The sequence below is a fragment of the Rhinoraja longicauda genome, chromosome 38 (genome assembly GCF_053455715.1).
Source record: "Rhinoraja longicauda isolate Sanriku21f chromosome 38, sRhiLon1.1, whole genome shotgun sequence".
Classification (NCBI taxonomy): domain Eukaryota; kingdom Metazoa; phylum Chordata; class Chondrichthyes; order Rajiformes; family Arhynchobatidae; genus Rhinoraja; species Rhinoraja longicauda.
The window spans coordinates 6,369,787-6,387,410 of NC_135990.1; the positions used below are offsets into that span (position 1 = coordinate 6,369,787).

Below are 17,624 nucleotides of genomic sequence, written 5' to 3' on the forward strand. Positions count from 1 at the left end.
AGTTCATGTCAGATGAAAAGTACAATGAAAATCTTATTTATTCTTCTTAATGATTCCAGATTAAAAGACATTTAGACAGGTATATGGAGAGGAAAGGTTTAGAAGGATATGGGCCGAATTTGGGCAGGCGAGACCAGCGTAAATATCCACCAGGGGTAGCATAGGCAAGTTGGGCCAAAGGGCCTTTTTCCAAGCTGTATGACTCAATGACTCTGTGGTTGTAGATTGTTTAAAACTTTGAATTTTAACTTCTGCAGCTACCATGACAGATTTTAAACACACATCTCACAATCAATATTCCAGGGCTTTGCGTATCGCCCCAGTAATCTGGTCACTGCAACACCGTCATTATTACATAGAAACATAGAAAATAGGTGCAGGAGTAGGACATTCAGCCCTTCAAGCCAGCACCGCCATTCAATATGATCATGGCTGATCATCCGAAATCAGTACCCTGTTCCTGCTTTCTCCCCATATCCTATGATTCCGTTAGACCTAAGAGCTCTAGCTCTCTCTTAAAAACAGAGAAAACAGAGGCCATTGAATTGGCCTCCACTGCCATTTGTGGCAGAGAATTCCACAGATTCACAACTCTGGGTGGAAAAGTTTTTCCTCAAAAATAAGGATCCTTAATTAAGGACCCTCACAAATGCAAGACCTTGTTTGCTCTAAAATGATCTCAGAATCTGCCGTTCCTTGCTTTCTTGCGCAGCGACCTTGAAATACGAGAAAACAAACTGCATTCGAGGATATTCCTTCATAACTTCCATTTAATAAATAAGAAATTAAGACTTTCAAACAGTGTGAAGAGGCATACAGACAATGGTGGCTCAGACAATGGCACTGTTACTGCTTAAACAGAGTGACATAGTAAACATTCACACAAGGAACTGCAGATGCTGGTTTAAACCGAAGACAGGCACAAAATGCTGGAGTAACTCTGCGGGACATTCTCTCTAGAGATGCTGCCTGTCCCGCAGAGTTACTCCAGCATTTTGTGCCTGTCTTCGGTTTGGGAAGGGTCTCGACCCGAAACGTCACCCATTCCTCCAGAGATGCAAACATCCACACGAGCTGTGTTAAGGATCTCATAAGGAAAGTTTGCTTAGGAAATGTCAACGAGGAAAAGCCAACAGACTCAGCGAGTAGAACTCTTCCCTTGTGCCCACAATTACAATAAGTAGGGGTGGTCATGGACATCAAACACATATCAGGGTACATGATTTAATGAATAGACGCACCCTAGGGTGATTTATCCTCGTGGACTGTGGATAGGGTGAGCAGCTTTAAATACCTGGGAGTCCACATCACAGAGGATCTGACATGGACAACACACATTGCCGCACTGGTGGGTAAGGCAAGACAGAGCCTTTACCACCTCAGACAGCTGAGGAAATTTAGAGTGCCTCTGAGGATCCTTCATTGCTTCTACTCTGGAGCTGTAGAGAGCATCCTGTCCGGCAACATCACAGTCTGGTTTGGGAACAGCTCTGCCCAGGACAGGAAGGCTCTGCGGAGAGTAGTGCGTTCGGCTGAACGCACCATGGGAACTACACTCACACCCCCTGCAGGACCTATACATCAGGAGGTGCAGATCCAGAGCCAGCAACATTATGGGGGACCCCTACCACCCCAGCAACGGACTGTTCCAGCTGCTACGGTCAGGCAAACGCCTCCGCTGTCACGCTGTGAAAACGGAGAGGATGAGACGGAGTTTCTTCCCACAGGCCATCAGGACTGTTAACGATTATATCTCCAGGGACTAAAAAAAATTCTGTATTAATTTTAATTTTTATGCTGTAATTGTAATTTTTTGCACAAACCGCAGGCATTGCCACTTTCATTTCACTGCACGTCTTGTATGTGTATGTGACAAATAAACTTGACTTGACTTGGCCAATAGCCCTTGTGTTTCCACCCATCAGAAGCAAAATCATGGCCTTTAATTCCTAAACCAATTAATTAATTTCTAAACCAGCGGTAGAGTTGCTGCCTTACAGCACCTACAGCTCCAGACACCCGGGTTCGATCCCGACTACGGGTGCTGTCCGCACGGAATTTGTACGTTCTCCCCGTGACCTGCGTGGGTTTTCTCCGAGATCTTCGGTTTCCTCCCACACTCCAAAGACGTACAGGTTTGTAGGTAAATTGGCTTGGTATAAGTGTAAATTGTCCCTAGCGTGTGTGTGTGTAGGATAGATTTATTTCGATTTAGAGATACAGCGCGGAAACAGGCCCTTCGGCCCACTGGGTCCGTGCTGCCCAGTGATCCCCGCACATTAACACTATCCTACACACACTAGGGACAATTTTTACATTTGCCCAGCCAATAAACCTACGTCTTTGGAGTGTGGGAGGAAACTGAAGATCTCGGAGAAAACCCACGCAGGTCAGGGGGAGAACGTACAGACGGCGCCCGTAGTCAGGATCGAACCTGAGTCTCTGGCGCTGCATTCGCTGTAAGGCAGCAACTCTACCGCTGCGCCACCGTGCTGCCCAATAGTGTTAATGTGCGGGGATCGCTGGTCGGTGTGGAGTCGGTGGGCCGAAGGGCCTGCTTCCTCGCTCTATCTCTAAACTAAATTCTCCGAGGGGGATAGACACAAAATGCTGGAGTAACTCAGCGGGACAGGCAGCGTCTCTGGAGAGAAGGAAACAGTGAGGAAACGTTTCAGGTCAGGTCTCCGGGTTGCAAGTTCTCATCCCAGTTCAGTTGCTACCCCAACATGGCAGATTCCTGTTATAAACTAAAGCTTACTGTTAGAAATCAGTCAGTCAATGCACTATATGCTAGGCATTGTGTCAAAATGTATAAACTAGCTCAGGCATCCACACAATCGATGATTGAAGTTTTTAGGATGATAGTATTGGAGGAGTGAATAATTTAAACATGATAATCTACACGCACATCTAATGCTTAAATCTAAGATTAAAGGACACCATTAGGACCACTTACTCCTGATTCAAAAATGCCCACCATGAATAATAACATTAATTAATAAAGTGCACTGGCTCTCTATCTACTGGTCAATATAGCCTTTGGCATGCCTCACATGTACAACCTGAAGCTGTGTTTCAACAAACGAGTCGCAATGTCACTGATTTGTTCTGTTAATGCAATCAAGATTCTCCTGTTGATCTTCAGGCTTTGCATCTGCAGCCAGAGTGGTCCAAGACGCAAAAGAAATGTTGCTCGCATTTGGTTTAAAGTCACGGGTTGTAAAACCTCCCTCAAAGGATGTCCAGCTCAGGCCCACTCCCAATGGTGCAGTCCTGGCTTAACGTACTTGGCTAAAAGTTCATAAATAAAACCAGGAATGGTCCTTTTGATTTGTTCAATCAAGTACATCGTTAAATTCTTGAGCTCCACAGGTGTTGCTGGGTGAACAAGACACTGCCTTCCAAAGCTGGAAACAAACAGAGAACACCAGTCATTAAGCTGTGGAGAGACCCCTTGCTAAGCTACCTCACCTAACCAATTGCTTTATATTTCTCTGCAGGAAGGAACTGCAGATGCTGGTTTAAACCAGAGATAAACACAAAAAGATGGTGTAACTTATTGGGTCAGGCAGCATCTCTAGAGGTCTGAAGAAGGGTCTCGACCCGAAACGTCATCTATTCCTTTTCTCCATAGTTGCTGTCTGACCCGCTGAGTTACTCCAGCTTTTTGTGTCTATCTTTACTTTATAATTCTCATTCTTTCTCCTATCTGAGCAGGAAACAGATAGATAGGAGTTCCTCTGAACATTGGGTGGTCTCACGAAATGACTATTGAAATCCCCACTTGTCCAGTAGAATATTGGATGGCACAGCGGTAGAGTTGCTACCATACAATGCCAGAGACCCAAGTTCGATCCTGACTACAGGTGCTATCTGTATGGAGTTTGTACGTTCTCCCTGTGACCATGTGGGTTTTCTACATGTGCAGATGTGTAAGTTAATTGGTTTCTGTAAATTGCCCCTAGTGTGTCAGAAGTGAGACAGGGATAACTTAGAATTAGTGTACGGGTGATCTTTGATCGACATGGACTCAGTAGACCAAAGAGCACATTTCCACACTGTATCTCTAAATGAAACTAAATATAGGAATGTGTGTAGGTATACCAATGTAGCAAAGCATCACAAAAATAGGAGCGAATTCCACACAGAGAAACAGAGCTATTTTACATCCGTGAAAAGCTATGTTAGACATTCCAATATGTGCCTTGAATCCATCTTTACCTTGCTCTCTCTTTCAATTTACTTTCCTTCCTCCCCCTCCCTCAACTCTTGTCAGGTGTGACTCCAAGGGCAATTTTTTGATTTTCAAGAGAAATCAGTTTGTGTAAGATTGTCTACATTCTCTCAGAAGATAGACACAAAATGCTGCAGTAACTCAGCGGGACAGGCAGCATCTCTGGATAGAAGGAAATGGTGATGCTTCGGGTAGAGACCCTTCTTCAGATTGAAGAAGGGTCTCGACCCGAAATGTTACCCATTCCTTTTCTCCAGAGATGCTGCCTGTCCCGCTGAGTTACTGCAGCATTTTGTGTCTATCTTCGGTATAAACCAGCATCCGTTGTTCCTTCCTCTACACTCTCATTCTCAGCTCAGCATTGATTAAACAATAACATGATCATAAAACGGTCCTGAGATGATACAATTTAGAATAGGTGAACAAATTACCTCTCAGTCCATTGGAATGCTCGGCATTAGGTATAAACAACAAAGTCCTTGTTTTTTAAACTACTTTTCATGTCCTGGAATGAAAAGATTTGGAAATAATTAATCCACATGCAGATACTCAGAATTATAGTATTGAAAATATACATTCATTGGAGTTCAGAAGATCGAGGGGTGATTTTATTAAAAACATTTTAGACCTTCACGAGGTTCAGCGGGGAGCTTTTGAGGTGTTGCCACGAATAGATACATAGAAAATAGGTGCAGGAGAAAATAGGTCATTCGACCCTTCGAGCCAGCACCGCCATTCAATATGATCATGGTTGATCATCCACAATCAGTACCCCGTTCCTGCCTTCTCCCCCTATCCCTTGATTCCATTAGCCCATAGAGCTAAATCTAACTCTCTCTTGAAAACATCCAGTGAATTGGCCTCCACTGCCTTCTGTGGCAGAGAATTCCACAGATTCACAACTCTCTGGGTGAAAAAGTTTTTCCTCATCTCAGTCCTAAATGGACTGACTACCCCTTATTTTTAAACTGTGACTCCTGGTTTCTGAACTCCCAAAAAAACATTGGGAACACCCTTATACAGACTTATTGCAGGGGGTGGTGACTCTTGGGTATTGTGGAGGCTGGATCGTTGGACTAGAGTGTAGATAATGTTTTGAAAGATTGGGCAATCGAGGGCTGTGGTGGAACAACACAGTGTTGATGGGGAAGGGATGTGGACTAAGTAATACTGAAGGAATGGCCACAGATTCATAATGCACAGAAATGGACGCTTTGGCCCAACTCATTCTAGCCCACCAAGATGCCCCATCTAAGCTACAGTAGTTCCACTTGCCCACGTTTGGTCCACATCCCTCTACAGTCACACGTGGTGGTATATTTCTAAAATGTCTGAAGAAGGGTCTCGGCCTGAATTTCTAAGTTTGATTTGGAATGAGAAATTCAATAAACTGAACTGAACTGAACTGAACAGAAGGTTTTTATTTTCTTTCATTTGGTGGAGCTTGCATGATCCAAATTTTTTTTGTGAATTGCTACAGAACATTTTGTAGATTGTTCACATTAGAAAGCATAGAAAACATAGAAAATAGGTGCAGGAGGAGGCTATTCGGCCCTTCGAGCCAGCACCGCCATTCATTGTGATCATGGCTGATCATCCACAATCAGTAACCTGTGCCTGCCTTCTCCCCATATCCCTTGATTCCACTAGCCCCTAGAGCTCTATCTAACTCTCTTTTAAATTCATCCAGTGCAGCATCGTTTGGAGTGAGCAGGTAGCGAGTGCTTTATAGATTCTTCTCGACCTCGGGTGCTTTCTGTGTGGAGTTTTCACGTTCTGCCCGTGAGCGCGTGGGTTTCCTCCAGTTTCCTCTCACATCCCAAACGCGTGCTGGGCCTCTGTTTATTTGCCCCTTATGGATAGGGAGACAATAGACAATAGGTGCAGGAGGAGGCCATTCGGCCCTTCGAGCCAGCACCGCCATTCAATGTGATCATGGCTGGTGCTGGCCCGAATGGCCTCCACATTCCACATTCCCACCATTCAGGGAGTGGATGAGAAAGGGGGGGAAACAGAGAACCAGGTGATTGTAAGGCGACTTGGACTCGGTGGGCCGAAGGGCCTGTTTCCACACTGCATCTCTGAACTAAACAAAGCATCTTGACCATCCAGCCTTTTTATTGGTCTGAATGCTTGAAGGATAACAAGGCTGGAGTGAGTGTCATTTTTGGGATAACGGTGGCATTTCGGAGACAAAGTGGAAAATTCCACGTTCCGTCATAAACCATGTTTTAACTCACCTGTAAAGTTATTGTATCTGTACATTCATCGGTGAAACAATTGTTAATTATTCCATGTCTCATCTCATCCTTATCGTCGTCCTCCCCGTTCAGTATGAAAAATGCCCTCAGTTTCTCCGGCATTAAGTGATCCATGACTATTATGAATACTCCAAGCAGGAAACATACCAGTGCTACATGGAAGAGAAGGAAGAATCGGTTAGTTGGGTTAATTCCCATTGGGGAAGTAATGAGCCTGATAGAATCCCCCCCCTTCTCCTAGAGTCACCACTTTATCTATGCAGGGTCAAGGAGAGAAGGTTTCTGATAGCGCATGGCCCAAGAAGAAGACCTCAATGGTGGACCAGGCCTAGATTGGGTGGCACGGTGGCGCAGTGGTAGAGTTGCTGCCTTGCAGCGCCAGAGACCCGGGTTCGATCCAGACAAGGGGTGCTGTCTGTAGGGAGTTTGTACGTTCTCCCTGTGAACTGTGTGGGTTTTCTCCGAGATCTTCAGTTTTTTCTCCAACACTGCAAAGACGTGCTGGTTTGTAGGTTAATTGGCTTGGTATACACTGTAAATTGTCCCTAGTGTGTGTGTAGGGTAGTGTTAATGTGTGGGGATTGATGGTCGGTGCGGACTCAGTAGACTAAACTAAACTAAACTAACAGAGTGAATGTGGGGAGGATATTTCCACCAATGGGAGAGTCTGGGACCAGAGGGCACAGTCTCAGAATTAAAGGACGTATCTTTAGAATGGAAATGAGGACGAATTTCTGTAATCAGAGGGTGGCGAATCTGTGGAGTTCATTGCCACAGACGGCTGTGGAGGCCAAGTCAATGGGTATTTTTAAAGCGGAGATGGACAGATTCTTGATTATTAAGAGGGTCAAAGATTATGGGGAGAAGTCAGGAGAATGGGGTTGAGAGGGAAAAATAGATGGGCCGTGATTGAGTGGTGGAGTGGACTCAGTAGGCCAAATGGTGTCATTGTGCTCCAACGTCTTAATGGTCTATGAACAGGCAGAGGGTGGAGGTTGACCAAACTGGTGGAGCACCACCATGGCTCAGAAGGTGGAAGAAGATTGCAGCGGGGAGAGACCCGGCTCTTGCATGCCGTTGGACCCGGCTCTGGCTCTGACAAGGACCATGTAGTGGCTGATGGTGCACCAGTCTCCCCACATCCCGTACAGTCACCTGTACCGAGGTACAGCGAAAAGCTTCTTGCTGCATGCTAACCAGTCATCAGAAAAACAACACATGGTTACAATCAATGCATTTACATTGTATAGCATTTAACTGTACAATAGCAATAACACTGCTGCGCTGGTCAAGAAGGCACAACAAAGACTGTTCTACTTAAGAACACTGAAAACGTCTGGTCTACCCCAACAGCTGCTGACGACCTTCTACCGCTGCACCATAGAGAGCATCCTAACGCATGGCATCCCTGTGTGGTACCTCAGCTACACGGAGGCAGAAAGGAAAGCTCTACAGCGGGTAGTCCATAGAGCTCAGAGGGCCATCGGAACACAGCTACCAGACTTGGAGGGCATCTACAACACACGATGCCTCAGAAAAGCCACCAGCATCCACAAAGACTCTTCACACCCCTGCAACAGTCTGTTCGAACTCCTTCCATCGGGCAGACAATACAAGGCCTTCTACGCCCGCACCTCCAGACTCAGGAACAGCTTCATCCCCAGGGCCATAGCTGCTATGAACCGGTCCTGCTGAGCCGGATGGCCACAACGCATTGATCAACTTGCACTTTACCCTGTCTAAAAACTGTTACAATTGTTTCGTTTCGTTGGGTTGCTGTTAATTACTTAAATTATTGCATCGTATGGGAGGCGCATTCCCAATCTCGTTGTACCCCTAAGTACAATGACAATAAAGATATATTGTATTGTATGGTAAGGAAATAACGTTTAGTGCAAGGTAAAGCCAGTAAAGTCCGGACAAGGATAGTCCGAGGGGCATCAGAGAGGGAGATAGTAGTTCAGCACTGCTCTCTGGTTGTGGTGGGATGGTCCAGTTGCCTGATAACAGCTGGGAAGAAACTGTCCCTGAATCTGGAGGTGTGCGTTTTCACACTTCTGTACCTTTTGCCTGATGGGAGAGGGGAGGAGTGGCCGGGGTGCAACTCATCCTTGATTATGCTGCTGGTCCGGCCAAGGCAGCTTGAGGTGGGAATGGGATTGATAGAAGGGAGGTTGGTTTGAGTGATGGCTTGGGCTGCGACCACAATCTGCAGCAATTTCTTACGGTAAAATAATTCCACGTTAAATTCGACGTTAAAAGTAGTCAGGCACAGGACGGACAAACCACCTGTAATAAAGTTTGTGGCTGCAGGATCTCAAGACCCACAGAAAGGGCCCGCCAGGAGGACAATCACACTTGACCCTCGATTGAATGCCAATAATGGCGAGAATCCCCCAACAGAATGATTCTTTGATAGAATTAAGAACTAAAATTATTGAAACTTCTTGGACCACCATTTTCATGGTCACTCAAGCAACAACTGGAAGCCCCATCGTGGGTCTTGAGCTTCAAACACCCAGGCTCAGGGTCGCCTGCTGCATTCCCCCACTGTTGAGACCACCTTGCCTCAGGTACCTGGAGGCAGGTAGATGGCAAGGTGGTCTCAACTGTAGGGGAATGGCAGGTGATGCATGCATGAGAAATGCCAGTCTACACCTTGGCACAACTGTTTAGGGCATCCTTTCATGTTAGTGGCCAAGGAACATTGCTTGTGTGATGATGCATGGCCTCATTTCGAAGCCTTGGTGGATGGTTCTGGTTCAAACAATTTGTTCTGGCACAGACGTATATCGCTTTCGTTCTTAAGATCGACCCATAACACACATTGGATTGTACCACGCTGATTGTCCAAGTGCTCACCAGTTGCCAGTGTTAGCCAGAAGGAAAGGCTCAGACTTGTCCTCAGTGTCGCCGGTCCAAACTGGATAATGCATTGTGGGACATTGCGGGTTGTGGCAAACGAGATGACTCCAAAGATCATGAACGCAGACATGACCAAGATCATGTAGCCTCCGTAGACAATCGTGGACATGCAGAAGAGAACATTGGAGATGATCCACGCACAAAAAGCCACCCTGGAGCGGAAAGGACAAAAGATAAACTTTTTAGACTTACAGCCAAGGTTTTCTGTATTTGCCAAATTAGTTCCATTGTGGTTAATAACACAGAATCCACTATTTTAAACAGTGCGTTTTTGTAATGGCCCCGGCACCTCTATGAAGTTAAAACTCATTATTTTGCTTTCTGGCCTTGGTATATGTGTATTTATTCATCATGCCTACCGGCTTTATCAAAATGAAAGCACAGATTTTAATAAATAGACAATAGACAATAGGTGCAGGAGGAGGCCATTCGGCCCTTCGAGCCAACACCGCCATTCAATGTGATCATGGCTGATCATTCTCAATCAGTACCCCAATAAAGGCAAAAACATCACCAGCATCTGCACTTCCTTGGGTCTACATTTAACTGCTTCACTGCGAAATCTCCTCAAGGTATGTCTACAATGCACCTGCCAGGCTTTGACCTCTCTTCCAGTTTTATCCCCCTTCAGCCCAACTCCAGTTTTATCCCGCTTTGGCCTATGCTGACCAAGATGCCCTATGGTACCTAGAATCCCTATCCATGTTCTCCAGAGATACTCCCTGAACCCACTGAGTTACTCCAGCATTGTGTGCCTTATTTCTGCAGTTCCTTGTGTCTACTCTCTCTTTATTTGGAAGAAACCACTGGCCTTGATTCTAAGTGCTTTGAAAGTACCGGAGAATGATCTTATATTAACAAAACTCTTCTGATCTTTCATTGCCCTATTTGAAATGCAATGATGAATCTTGCATACCACATCATAGCTGTTGCATAATGTCCAGAGAACCGGTACTGTGCATTCATGAGGCAGGGAGCTTTTGAAGTAAACTTCTCAGCAATATACAGAATTGGATTTGGTAGCCCTCGTTCAAATCCTTTATGACTTTGCTCATCGTAATTTAACTCAAATTTCCACAGGAAGTTTTCATTGTAGTTGATGGTTTCATTCAGCTGCTTCACAGGAAGACCTGTGGACAAATAGCATTGAGCGCCACATTAATCATGGTTATACAAGGCGGTCGGCAAAAGCAACAACATTCACAAAGAAATCTGGCTAGAAAATGGCATGGTTCAACAGGTAAAACACAAATTACTGGAGGAACTCAGTGGGTCAGGCAGCATCATTGGGGGAGGAAGTAGGAAGGAACTGCAGATGCTGGTTTACATCGATGATAGACACACAATCCTGGAGTAACTCAGCAGGGCAGGCAGCTTTTCTGGAGAGAAGGAATGGATGACGTATCGGGTCGAGACCCTTCTGCAGGTCACAGAGTCATACAGTCGTAGAGTGATACAGTGTGGAAACAGGCCCTTCGGCCCAACTTGCCCACACCAGCCAACAATGTCCCAGTCCCACTTGCCTGCACTTGGTCCATATCCCTCCAAACCTGTTGTAAATCTGTTGTGAATCTGTGGAATTCTCTGCCTCAGAAGGCAGTGGAGGCCAAGTCTCTGAATGCATTCAAGAGAGAGCTAGATAGAGCTCAAGGATAGCGGAGGCAGTGGGTACGGGGAGAAGGCAGGAACGGGGGTACTGATTGAGAATGATCAGCCATGATCACATTGAATGGCGGTGCTGGCTCGAAGGGCCGAATGGCCTCCTCCTGCACCTGTTGTCTATTGTCTAAACCAGCCTTGGCTGAACTTCTCTGGCAACTAACTAATTCTAAATTGTTTTGTGAAGAAATGCACCTCCGGTTGAATTTAAGCAAACCCCTTCAGGAAATGGAGGGATACGGTGAACATGCAGGCAGAGGAGGTTAATTTAGCTTGGCATCATGTTCAGCACAGACATTGTGGGCTGAAGGGCCTACTACTCTACAGTTCTATGTCCTACATTCTATGAAACATTGGTCGTTAAGTGACATTGGTCAAGGTAAATTGGTCAAGTTGCTATTGAGGCAGTGCAGCGTAGGTTCACTAGGTTAATCCCTGGGATGGAGGGACTGTCATCTGAGGAAAGATTGGAAAGACTGGGCCTGTATTCACTGGCGTTTAGAAGGATGAGAGGGGATCTTATAGAGACCTACAAAACCCTAAAAGGACTGGACAAGCTAGATGCAGGAAAAATGTTCCCAATGTTGGGGGAGTCCAGAATCAGGGACCACAGTCTAAGAATAAAGGGGAGGCCGTTTAAAACTGAGGTGAGGAAAAACTTTTTCACCCAGAGAGTTGTGAATTTGTGGAATTCTCTGCCACAGAAGGCAGTGGAGGCCAATTCACTGGATGAATTTAAAAGAGAGTTAGATAGAGCTCATGGGGCTAGTGGAATCAAGGGGTATGGGGTGAAGGCAGGCACTGGTTACTGATTGTGGATGATCAGCCATGATCACAATGAATGGCGGTGCTGGCTCGAAGGGCCAAATGGCCACCTCCTGCACCTATTTTCAATGTTTTCTAAGTGAGCTATGCTGCCTGTTAGTTTAACAACAGAGCAAATATTCACAAACTCAGGCACACTATGTCTCATTGCCACGGTTGGCAAAGATCGCTGAATAATCACTTTAGATTATTTTCATTTCATTGATTTCATTTCAGTACTTATCAGTGTGTAATCTTATAAGATCTGGATTACGAATAATACTACCACATTCATAGAGCTACGTTAATCATTTACAATCGGCATGTCATTTAAAGTCACTTCATCCTAATTGTAAAGCGATGTTTTATGCTTCCATTTCCCACTGTCTTGCCAAGCTCTGCAAAATCTGTTTGAGATCCTTTCTGAGGATGTAATCACATCCTTGTCACATAATGCCACTCGGCCTCTTGCTTGCGATGTGCTGGTCCATTTCCAAAATCAAAATCAAAATCTAAGCCACAATTACCACCACTGAATTCTGCCAAGTACACAATACCTTCCCCACCCACCTCAGTCCGTACATATTAACCTACATAGAAAATAGGTGCAGGAGTAGGCCATTCGACCCTCCGAGCCAGCAATGCCATTCAATACGATCATGGCTGATCATCCAGAATTAGTACCCTGTTCCTGCTTTCTCTCCATATCCCTTCATTCCATTAACCCCAAGGGCTACAGTATATATAACTCTCTCTTTAGTACGTCCAGTGAATTGGCCTCCACTGCCTTCTGAGGCAGAGAATTCCACAGATTCACAACTCTCTGACTGAAAAAGATTTTTCCTCATCTCAGTCCTAAATAACCTAACCTTTATTCTTAAACTGTGACCCCCCTGGTTCTGGACTCCCCCAACATCGGGAACATTTTTCCAGCATCTTGCCTGTCCAATCGCTTAAGAATTTTATATGGTTCTACGAGATCCTCTCTCATCCTTCTAAATTCCAGTGAATATAAGCCCAGTTGATCCATTCTTTCATCATAGTATGAGAAAATAACTGCAGATGCTGGTACAAATCGAAGGTATTTATTCACAAAATGCTGGAGTAACTCAGCAGGTCAGGCAGCATCTTGGGAGAGAAGGAATGGGTGACGTTTCGGGTCGAGACCCTTCTTCAGACTGCAGCATCTGCAGTACTTTGTGTCTCCATTGCAAAATAGGTGAACCTTTAATTCATCTACATGAGGATTCTTTCATCATATGTCAGTCCCGCCATCCCAATTTGGCTTTGGCATCATGTTCGCCAAATACTAGAGGACATCACCTTTAGACGAGAGGGGCAAAGTTTAAAGTAGAAGTGCGGGGCAAGTTTCATTACACAGAGGGTGCTGGATGCTTGTAATGCATTGCCATGGCTGGTAGAGAAGGCTGATATGTCAGTGATGTCTAATAATAGATAATGCAGGGAATGAAGGGATATGGATTATATCCAGACAGATAAGACTTTGTCTTTGCATTATGTTCGGCACTGATGTGTGGGCTGTTTTTGTGCTGCACTGTTCTGTGTTCTATGTACTTTGAAATGTTACCAATCCACTCCCTCCTCAGATGCTTTTATTCACAAAATGCTGGAGTAACTCAGCAGGTCAGGCAGCATCTCGGGAGAGAAGGAATGGGTGACGTTTCGGGTCGAGACCCTTCTTCACTGATGTCAGGGGGGCGGGACAAAGGAAGGATATAGGTGGAGACAGGAAGATAGAGGGAGATCTGGGAAGGAGGAGGGGATGAGAGGGACAGAGGAACTATCTAAAGTTGGAGAAGTCGATGTTCATACCGCTGGGCTGCAAGCTGCCCAGGCGAAATATGAGGTGCTGTTCCTCCAATTTCCGGTGGGCCTCACTATCATATCATATCATATCATATATATACAGCCGGAAACAGGCCTTTTCGGCCCACCAAGTCCGTGCCGCCCAGCGATCCCCGTACATTAACACTATCCTACACCCACTAGGGACAATTTTTTTTAACATTTACCCAGCCAATTAACCTACATACCTGTACGTATTTGGAGGCACTGGAGGAGGCCCATGACAGAAAGGTCAGACTGGGAATGGGAGGGGGAGTTGAAGTGCTCGGCCACCGGGAGATCAGGTTGGTTAATGCGGACCGAGCGCAGGTGTTGAGCGAAGCGATCGCCGAGCCTGCGCTTGGTTTGGCCGATGTAAATAAGTTGGCATCTAGAGCAGCGGATGCAATAGATGAGGTTGGAGGAGGTGCAGGTGAACCTCTGTCTCACCTGGAAAGACTGTTTGGGTCCTTGGATGGAGTTGAGGGGGGTGGTAAAGGGACAGGTGTTGCAGGAGCTGCCTGACTCGCTGAGTACCTCCAGCACATTGTGTTTTGCTCAAGATTCCAGCATCTGCAGTACTTTGTGTCTCCATTGTAAAATAGGTGAACCTTTAATTCATCTACATGTGGATTTTGATGTAACTGTTGCTTCTTTCTCTCACCCACCATCTCCTACCCCACCCCCCCAGTTACCCCGTTCCTGCCCCCTCCTCTGTAAACTCAGCTCCCATCCCCGAGTCCCATATCATCCTCCGACCTCTCCCCTTCTCCCCCGATCCTTCCCTCTGCGTTCACATTTCACTCCTCCTCTTCTCTCCTCATCCGACATCCTTATGACCTCTTTGCACCTTGAGCCTTTGTCATTTGATCCACCCATCTGACTATCGAACCCCACTCACCTGTATCCACCTGCCACTTGCCAGGCTTTGCCCAAACCCGGTCTCTTTATTACAACTCTCCACCATCTCCCACTCCAATTGACTTCTGTTCCCTTCCACAGTTGCTGCCTGACTCGTTGAGTTCCTCTAGCACTTGGCATAATCAGAGAGCTACTGGTAATTCACAATAAACACAAAATTCCGTTAACGCAGAGAGATGACATACCTTTCAGAGTCACGTTGATCCCTGCCAGTCCAATCTGGAGACCCACTCTTGCTGTTATCATCTCACTGCTGAAAGCCTTGTAGGTTGTGTTCACTATGACATGTCCTTCCTCCCAATCACTGGTAAAGTTGACCACTACAGAACGAATAATCAGTTCAGTTTCCTTTATTGTCAAGTGTACCGAGGTACGGTGAGAAACATACATAGGAAATAGGTGCAGGAGTAGGCTATTCGGCCCTTCGAGCCAGCACCACCATTCGCCATTCTGAAGAAGGGTCTCGACCCGAAACGTCACCCATTCCTTCTCTCCAGAGGCGCTGCCTGTCCCGCTGAGTTACTCCAGCATTTTATCTCTACCCACCATTCAATACGATCGTGGATGATCATCCAAACTCAGTACCCCGTTCCTGCTTTCTACCCATATCCCTTGATTCCATTAGCCCTAAGAGCTATATCTAACTCTCTCTTGAAAACATGCAGTGAATTAGCCTCCACTGCCTTCTGTGGCAGAGAATTCCACAACTCTCTGGGTGAAAAAGTTTATCCTCATCTCAGTCCTAAATGGCCTACCCCTTATTCTTAAACTGTGACCCCTGGTTCTGGACTCCCCCAACATCGGGAACATTTTTCCTGCATCTTGCCTGTCCGTATAATAATTTTACGTGTTTCTATAAGGTCCCCTCTCATCCGTCTAAATTCCAGTGAATATAAGCCCAGTCGATCCATTCTTTCATCATCTATCAGTCCCGCTACCCCGGAAATGAACCTGGTGAACCTATGCTGCACTCCCTCAATTGCAAGAAGCAATTGCAAGAAGCAATCCAGTCAGCGGAAAGACAAAACATGATGACAATCGCGCCATTTACAGCATACAGATACATGATAAGGGAACAGCCTTCATAACAAGAGGAGTTGAGTATAGGAGCAAAGAGGTCCTTCTACAGTTGTACCGGGCCCTGGTGAGACCGCACCTGGAGTACTGTGAGCAGTTTTGGTCTCCAAATTTGAGGAAGGATATTCTTGCTATGGAGGGTGTGCAGCGTAGGTTCACTAGGTTAATTCCCGGAATGGCGGGACTGTCGTATGTTGAAAGGCTGGAGCGATTGGGCTTGTATACACTGGAATTTAGAAGGATGAGGGGGATCTTATTGAAACATATAAGATAATTAGGGGATTGGACACATTAGAGGCAGGAAACATGTTCCCAATGTTGGGGGAGTCCAGAACAAGGGGCCACAGTTTAAGAATAAGGGGTAGGCCATTTAGAACAGAGATGAGGAAGAACTTTTTCAGTCAGAGAGTGGTGAAGGTGTGGAATTCTCTGCCTCAGAAGGCAGTGGAGGCCAGTTCGTTGGATGCTTTCAAGAGAGAGCTGGATAGAGCTCTTAAGGATAGCGGAGTGAGGGGGTATGGGGGCAAGGCAGGAACGGGGTACTGATTGAGAGTGATCAGCCATGATCGCATTGAATGGCGGTGCTGGCTCGAAGGGCTGAATGGCCTACTCCTGCACCTATTGTCTATTGTCTATTGTCTATTGTCAAAGTCCGATCAAGGAAAGTCCCAGTGTCACCAAAGAGATCTGAGAGGAGTTTAAGAGAATCATAGTTAAAGTAAGAAATGTTGCTGTGGGAATAGATTTAAGAGCGTGGAGCGACTATAATATGTGTTTGTAGATCTGCCTCCGTGGCAAGTACGCAAATAGTCGCCTGTGTTGGGCGCAACAAAAGCTTTTCACTGTACCTCGGCACACGCAACAATACACTAAACTAAACTAAACATAAGGCTAAATGCAACGATTTGCTTTCATCAGTAAAATGTGGATTTGGATGATCCACAAACACTTGGATGTTCAAGGAGTAGAAACCCTTTCTGGAGAGGGTTTTTAACAGAGTTCTGGTGTGCTCATAAAATCAACCAGGCATTAGGAAGGCAGGTCTATGGAACCTCTCAGTTCAGTAGAGAAACTTGTGCATTTGTTCCCAACAGATAGATAATGATTACAACAACCCATCTCTGGAGCACACAGCACTGACAAGGTGGTGTTTACTGGTTTTCATTCCCTGAAGAAATCGGCATCGAAATTTAACAGGAGCACAAGTCTTTGCAAAAGCCTTTTCATTCACTTTGTTGCCCTGAGTTAGGCATATTTGCTGACCTGTATTAACAATGCTCCTGTTAATATCATACTGCAAATACACATAGCCCGGGGTGAAGCCACTTTGTGTAGTCAAGTGATGGGAGTTTAAAACGCACTTCATGAAGCACATCCACACTATTTGTACAGCAGGCACAATGGACATTGTGGCAATTCTTAAACAGACTGGATCAGTGCACAGAACCAATGGACCAGGTAAAACGCTTTGCTCACATGTCACGTAGCCTCAGCTATTTTTCTTTTCTGAAATGTTTGTTTTTTACTGATAGTTGTGAGAGGGGAAGTGGATTTTATCCCCATTTAGTTTCAGAGACACGACTGCTGAAACAGGCCATTCGGCCCACCGGGTTCGTGCCGACCAGCGATCCCCCGGCACACTAATATTACCCTACACGTTAGGGGCAATTTACCGTTTACTATCGTACTTCTTTGGAGTGTGAATGATCAGCCATGATCACATTGAATGGCGGTGCTGGCTTGAAGGGCCGAATGGCCTACTCCTGCACCTAGTGTGCACCTGTCCATTGAGTGTGGGAGGAAACCGGAGCATCCGGACGAAACCCACAAGGTCACAGGGAGAACGTGCAAACTCCGTACAGACAGCACCCGTGGTCAGGATCGAAGCCGGGTCTCTG

The 17,624-nt window shown here is 45.9% G+C and overlaps 1 protein-coding gene across 1 annotated transcript in view; it reads right to left on the bottom strand.

Annotated features, from left to right (window-relative positions):
* Nucleotides 1–2,178: 2,178 nt before the first annotated feature.
* duoxa (dual oxidase maturation factor) overlaps nt 2,179–17,624 on the bottom strand; it is a 20,699-nt gene continuing 5,253 nt past the window's right edge. The window contains exons 4-9 of the mRNA XM_078429863.1: nt 14,835–14,969; nt 10,337–10,550; nt 9,358–9,572; nt 6,475–6,647; nt 4,666–4,739; nt 2,179–3,407 (exon numbers count right to left, since the gene is read on the bottom strand). Coding sequence (XP_078285989.1) covers nt 4,692–4,739; nt 6,475–6,647; nt 9,358–9,572; nt 10,337–10,550; nt 14,835–14,969 — 785 coding nt within the window. The 3' untranslated portion in view covers nt 2,179–3,407; nt 4,666–4,691. The remainder of the gene's footprint in view (nt 3,408–4,665; nt 4,740–6,474; nt 6,648–9,357; nt 9,573–10,336; nt 10,551–14,834; nt 14,970–17,624) is intronic.